The 6,836-nt window shown below is 52.5% G+C and overlaps 2 protein-coding genes across 2 annotated transcripts in view; both read right to left on the reverse strand.

Moving 5' to 3' along the window:
* Window positions 1-199, reverse strand: part of NUP214 (nucleoporin 214) — a 99,116-nt gene extending 98,917 nt beyond the window's left edge. Inside the window, exon 1 of the mRNA XM_007453124.1 lies at window positions 89-199. Within this exon, the coding sequence (XP_007453186.1) occupies window positions 89-133 (45 nt within the window). The 5' untranslated portion in view covers window positions 134-199. The remainder of the gene's footprint in view (window positions 1-88) is intronic.
* Window positions 200-3,955: 3,756 nt separating this feature from the next.
* AIF1L (allograft inflammatory factor 1 like) overlaps window positions 3,956-6,836 on the reverse strand; it is a 15,084-nt gene continuing 12,203 nt past the window's right edge. Inside the window, exon 5 of the mRNA XM_007453125.1 lies at window positions 3,956-4,043. Within this exon, the coding sequence (XP_007453187.1) occupies window positions 3,956-4,043 (88 nt within the window). The remainder of the gene's footprint in view (window positions 4,044-6,836) is intronic.

A 6,836-nucleotide genomic window follows, 5' to 3' on the forward strand; every position in this document is an offset into this window, starting at 1 on the left:
CAGCGGACATCCGAGCTTCCCGAGTCAGCGGGGCTCCAAGGCAACACCAGAACTAAGGAAGGGAGGGAGGCCCCGGCCAGTGTCTGACCTTCATCTCCCGCTCGGGGATCACGGCATCCATTTCGTCTCCCATCGCGCCGCCCTCAACAGGTCAAAGCAGCTACCGCAGCTGCCCGCGTCCTTGCAGACACAGCCCAGGCGACTCCCAGGCCAACTTCCTTCCCTCAGCTCTAGCGGCGCGCAGACATGACGCACCTTCCGGCGCGATTTGATGACATCACACGTTTCGGGCCGAGGGAGGCGGAGGGACCATCTAAAGTCGAGAGCTCTTCTGGCCGCCGCCTCCCATTGGCCGGCTCTGACAGAGTATGGGGCGTGGCCCGGGGTCTGTGCGCCTGCGCTTGGGAGCGTCCAGGTGCCGCCACCGCGTTTTCGGGTGGAGCGCGCTTGCTTGCTGTTGCTTTCTCACACTGGGAAGTGCAGGCGCGGGTCCTCCACGTTCGTTTCGTTGAAACTTCGCAGTAGTCTTTGGATGTAGGTGGTTATTAATAGTTCCGATTTCAGAGGAGTTGGGAACTTGACAAATATTTCCAAGGGGCTGTAGCTTCTGAGAAAGGCTTTAGAGGAGTGTGGAGGAAAAAGGTTCTCAGAAAGTTGGGGGGCCGGGTTCTCGCCACGGAGACTCTTAACGTGTCTGAAGGCTGAAAGGGGATATTAAAGGGCCCCAGCGATCAGCTTTGTTTACTCGTTGGAGTAACAAGCCTGGAAACTGCGCGAAACACTGCGCAAAGACATTCTAGTCACCTAGCGGTTATCATTGCCATTTAATTGATGAGGCAGCTGGGAGCACCGAGAAGTTAAGAAAATTCCCCAATGCCCCTCAGTCAGAAAGTGGTGAAGGCTGGGTTAGAATTCAGCCTTGCTGATTGCTGGCTATTACACAGTCCTACGTAGAGATTTTTGTAGTTGAATTATATTATAAATGCTCTAGGACAGAGATTCTTAACTTGGAGCCCATGGGTCAGCTCCGGGAGGGGGGGTGTATTCTGCCACTTACTATTTGGTTTTCAGCAAACTGCTTATCTGCTCCAAGCCTCCTTCTCATTTATCAAACTAGGATGATATAATAGAACCTTCCTCATGGGGTTGCTGTGAGGAGTAAAGGCACACAGGACACTTTCAGTCGTGTCACTATATGAGCTAGCTCTTCTGAATTTGCTGACCCCGGAACCACGCCCAAAATACACCAGTCAAGACGTTGATAAGTTTGTCTGTTTTATTTCCAGTCCAGGACCACACATACTCAACACGCACACGCACACACATACGGCATCCACTTGAACTCGCCCGACATACTCCTTCCTTTTGAATGGCAGGGACAGAGCCATACTCGGCAGTCCCCAAGCTGCTGGTTACATTAGTTAGATTTGGTCTTTCAGAAAGAAGACAGCTGAACTCCTAGAAGCTGAGCCCTTAGCCAGAGAAGTAAGAGTCCTAGAGCTAATAGCCACAACCTGAAATACATGCAGACCACGCCCCCTTTCCAGGGACCACTCGAGACCCTCTCGCTCTGGAAGTTGAATTCCAAATGATGAAGGAGCTGGTAAAGTTTCCCCAGGACACTCCCCATCCAATGAGAGAACTCTTTCCAAGCTGGGGACACACCCACTCGCTCTCCTCTCTTAAGCAGGTTTCCTGCAGTCTTGTAAAGTGTGCAACCCGCTGAAATAAGCCTGGGTGGGTCCGTCCTCCTGTCTGAGTGAGGTACAGATACACTGACTATGATGGGTAGTCAAGGAAGGCATTACCTTTTGCTCAAAGGTCTCAGCCTGTCCCAGAAAGGAGAGGCAGTGGGAAGGGGTGGAGACAGGCAGTTGCTCATCTAAGGATCTCAGGAGAAAAAAAAAAAAAAGGCAGGGGAGGGAGTGGAGGTGAGATTTTACATTTACAGGGTGGAATGTTTTGCTGCGGTTTAAACTTCAACTAGGCTTATGCATTTGAAGTACCTTCTTAGGCCGAAGATCAGCCACTTGTGGCCAAATAATCTCGTTCCCGAACTGGTCGAGACCAGTGGATTAACCCAACCTGGCTGGTTCCCCATCCCCTACCTGCTCCACTCCCTGCAGCTGCTGTAAAGTCAGCTCCTTGGCCTTGATTACGGGTCAGAGGAGCCACAGGGAGCTCCCAGGGGCTCCAGCGCCCCCACAGCTCTCCCCTTCAGGTTTGTGAAGGCTTCTCCAAGACCCTTGCCCAGTGTTGGGCCCGGTTAGGCCCCCAGGATTGCCCTGCAGTCACCTCGTATCCTCCTCTTTCCTAACTTTCATCACCTGGGTCAGACTTCCCCACTAGACTCTAAATTCCATGAGTCTGTCCATTTCACTACTGGGTCCTTAGCTCTCGGCCCATAACAGGTGGTTAATAAACACGTTCAATGGATGAGTGCATCTAAGTCCTGAGTGGGCAGGGGAAGGGACTCCAGAATACAGGTGGGGTCAAGGCTGGGGTCCCTGCTGATGCCGCCTCAGAGGCACTGGGAAGGGTGAATCCTGGCCCAGGGCCTTGCCCAAGGGTTGACCTAGGAGACTGCCCCTCTCCGCCCCTTCCCTTGTTTTCATCACTGACTGAGGCATGGGCAGGGCATCTGAACACCTGGGCCCCGGTCCGGATCTTCCATCTCCAGATTGACCCCTGCCCTAGGGCAAGGCACTTAATCCCTGTGGGTCACCACAGTTTTCTCACCTGTGAACTGAGAGGCCTGGCCCAGCTAACCTACAGGGTGAATCAGGGCTCTAAAACCCTAGTCCATAATAAAAAAACACAGGTGACCCCAATCTAATCCCCAAGCTCAAGGTTTTGAGTGATTTGGAAACAGAATGATGAATTAGAGAGACACTGGACATGGCACATGTCAGGACAAAGTCGGGGGGACTTAAAGCTTATAATAGGTTGTAAATAAATACCTGTTGAATGACGGAGTGAGTGAGTGAATGAATGAATGAACGGTGTAAGGAAGGTGTGAAGCCAAATGGGGAAGTAGAGTCAGGTTTCAAGCAGATTGGGATCAGAAAGGCAACCTATTTCTCAGCTCCTGGCTTAACAGTGGTGCTGCCTCTCTTTGCCATGAGCACTTAAGTCCTCATCCTCCTATCCTGTTGCTCTCAACATCCTCCCTAAAAGGTGGGACTAGACTGAGCTGAATCCCCTCCCCCAAGGCCCCTGGACCCCCTCTGCCTCTGAAGCCCCAGCAAGGGTCAGGGGGAGCTGCACCCTTCCTCTGAGCTGCCTGTAAAGGTGTGGCCAGGGGGCAAGGCTAGAGGATTCCTCTGGAACTTTCTTGAAGGGCTCAAATTGCCAAGTCCCTCTCCTTCTCTCCTTCTGTCACCTCACTAAGGATAAGACAAAGTGTGGACTGAGAGGGGACCAGCTGAGGAGGTGGGACATTGTGTGACCACATCCTGGCCCACCCAAGAGCATTGGAACCACAGAGCCGAGGGTGTCCGAGAATACCCTAAGGAGGCCCTGCAGCCTTATCCCGACTCCAGGGTCTTCTGAAAGGGGCTGAGGGCCTTACCAGGGCCAGGCCAGGGTACCAGGACTTAGCTCAGTGACCTGGAAGGACAAACAGTACCAGCTTCAAGTGCGGGAATCACAGGCTTCTGGTCTCCCTGTCCTGGCCCTGCCCCCTCTGGTATTTGGTTTAATGTCAGCCCTTCTGCACAGGGAGGGGAGACGCAGGGAGAAAGAGAAGGAGGCGATCTGGACTCCCCAACCCAGAGCCCCTTTAAGGCAGATAACTTGTGCTATACAAAGGGATCACTGACTCTGCTGATGAAAAAACAAACGCACAATGACCAAACAGAACAAATAAGACACATCGCAATGAGTCGAGAAGGGCAGTGAGATCAGGAGGGAGGCAGAGGAGTGGGGAGGGCGGGGCAGGTCCAGGCGGGGGTCCTCAGGGCAGGCTGGCAATGTCTCTCTCTGGAGGGGGGCCAACTGGCTTGGGGCTGCTCTCGTTGGCTTTTCCTTCAAACATCATGACTCTGGTTCAGAGACGGAGAAAAGAAAGAAAACACAAAACAGGATTAGGACTCCTTTCCTCGTCCAGGGAAAGATCATCCCAGCCCTCACGTCTGCAGGGTCCTCCACAGAATGCCCTTGCATCCACTCTCCAGCGAGATTTTCCCAGAAGCCCATGCGGCAACTCCACAGAGTGGGCTGCTAGTCCCATTTTACAGAGGAGAAAGCTGAGACACGAAGGGGCAATGAGACTCGTCAGAGTCACACGGGCAGCCCGAGGCAGGACGACACTCACTCGAGACCTCAGACTTCTGGGTCATGCGCCTTCCCCTGAGCACACTGCCTGGAGGAAGCAGAGCTCGGCTGGGCCGTGGCTCTGTTCAAAACCCCTTCAGATCTTCAAAAACCTCCCACTACTCTGACAGTAAAATCTGGGCAGCAGAAGAGGATGGGGGTTCAAAGTATAGCCTCTGGAGGGAAACTGCCTGGATTTGAATCCCAGCCCTACTCCTTCCCAGCTGGTGACTCCTGCAAGACACTCAACCCCACCGATGCTCAATGTTTCCAACTGAAAGTGAGGATGCCAAAAGCACTTGCATCCTGGAGCTGTTCCAAGTGACAGTGCCCTTCACCCTCTGTACTCCCTCTCTGGGTGGGATCCTTCAGTCCCTGGCTTTAAATCTCATCCAAAGTGTGATAGTCGGGCTTCCCTGGTGGCGCAGGGGTTAAGAACCCGCCTGCTAATGCAGGGGACATGGGTTCGAGCCCCGGTCCGGGAAGATCCCACATGCCGCGGAGCAACTAAGCCCGTGCGCCACAACGACTGAGCCTGCGCTCCAGAGCCCGCGAGCCACAACTACCGAGCCCACAGTGACACAACTACTGAAGCCCACACGCCTAGAGCCCGTGCTCCGCAACAAGAGAAGCCACCGCAATGAGAAGCCCGTGCACCGCAACGAAGAGTAGCCCCCGCTTGCCGCAACTAGAGAAAGCCCATGCGCAGCAACGAAAGCCCGACGCAGCCAATAAATAAATTAATTAAAAAATAAAATTTAAGAAAACAACAACAAAGCGTGATAGTCCACAAACGGCTTACCTCTGAGCTCCAGATCTGCACAGCCAGTTCCCCCCTCAACCTCTCCCCTTGCGTGTCTAGGGGCTCTTCCAATTCAATACATCAAAACTGAGCTCAATTCCCACCTTCCCCCCTGCTCTTCTCTCAAAGCAAACAGCACCATCACTCAGTTAACTCAGACCCCAGACCTTACAACCATCAGACTCCTTGTTTTCTTTTAAACCTGGAAACAACCCTTCTAGCTCTACCTCCAAAATCACTCCCAACTCTGACAGCCCCTGCCCACCTCCACTACAAACTCTCCAGGCTGAGAGCCTCATTTCTGACTTGCAGAAGTGCACGAGCCTCCTACCGGCCTGCCTGCTGCCACTCTTGTCCCCACGGCAGTCGGAGGGGGCCTTTTAAAAGTCAGCTCCTAGCTTAGAGTACTCCAATGGCATCCCTCCACGGCAGTACAAAATGCTAAATCAACCGTGGCCTACAAAGCCCCACATCACCTGGCCCCCGCCCATCTCTGCAGACTCATCCTTCACTCACTGCACTCCAGGCACACTGGCCTCTGTGCTATTCCTTGAGCATAAAAGGGCCTCTGCACTTGCTGCTTCCTCTGCCTGGAATGCTTTCCCCTAGATATTCACACGCCTCATTTCTTCACATCCCCCTCGCGCAGAAGGTCAAATGTCACCTGCTCAATGAGATCCTCTCTGCCTACTATGACACCCCTCTCTATTCCTCTTGCCCACTTTATTTTTCTTTGTATTGCACTATTGCAATCTGGCGTTTTGGTCTTTTGTTTGTTTTTGTCTGTCTCTTTCCATTAGAATGTAAGCAATTCATGTGTCCCCAACACCGAGCATACTTCCTGGCACATAGGTGGTGCTTAATAAATATTTGCTGAATGAATGAATGATACACCTAAGGAGTCAATATGCAGACTAGATGTATCAGATGGGAAGTGCCCAATACGTAGTAAATGTCCACTAAATCTTAGGTGTGGTTTTTAATAGCATCACCACTCTTATTGCTATCACCTGGCCTCTCAGGTGCAGCATGATCTGACCTGGACGGTTTTCCCACCACACCTCCTGCCCCATCCCTCCCTACAATAAACACTCCAATCAGAGCAGCCTGAACCGTGGGCTTACCAGCAGGTCACCCCGCTTCCCCCTTTGTAAAAATCAGTATCTTGTAATAAGCTATAATGGAAAAGGATCTGAAAAAAACATGCATATGTATAACTGAATCACTTTGCTGTACACCTGAAACTAACACAATATCGTAAATCAACTATATTTCAATTTTTTAAAGAAAAAGTTAATCTTTTCGCATAAAAGCCAAGTGAGTGTCCTTTACAGCTTGAACACATACCATGGGACTCTCCAAGGAATTTCTCCGCTGCTCTCCAGTGGGGAACTACCCACAAAGTGTGATTTTGGCCACCATACGCCAGGTATCTGCCATCAGCCGGGTACTGGGCTAGACTCTTCATATATATTATCTCATTAACCCTCAGGACAACACTTCATGCAAGATATTTATGACCGGGGCTTCCCTGGCGGCGCAGTGGTTGAGAGTCCGCCTGCCGATGCGGGGGACGCGGGTTCGTGCCCCGGTCCGGGAAGATCCCACATGCCGCGGAGTGGCTGGGCCCGTGAGCTGTGGCTGCTGAGCCTGCGCGTCCGGAGCCTGTGCTCCGCAACGGGAGAGGCCACATCGGTGAGCGGCCCGCGTACCGCAAAAA

This window comes from Lipotes vexillifer, unplaced genomic scaffold, assembly GCF_000442215.2.
Source record: "Lipotes vexillifer unplaced genomic scaffold, Lipotes_vexillifer_v1.1 scaffold149, whole genome shotgun sequence".
NCBI lineage: Eukaryota > Metazoa > Chordata > Mammalia > Artiodactyla > Lipotidae > Lipotes > Lipotes vexillifer.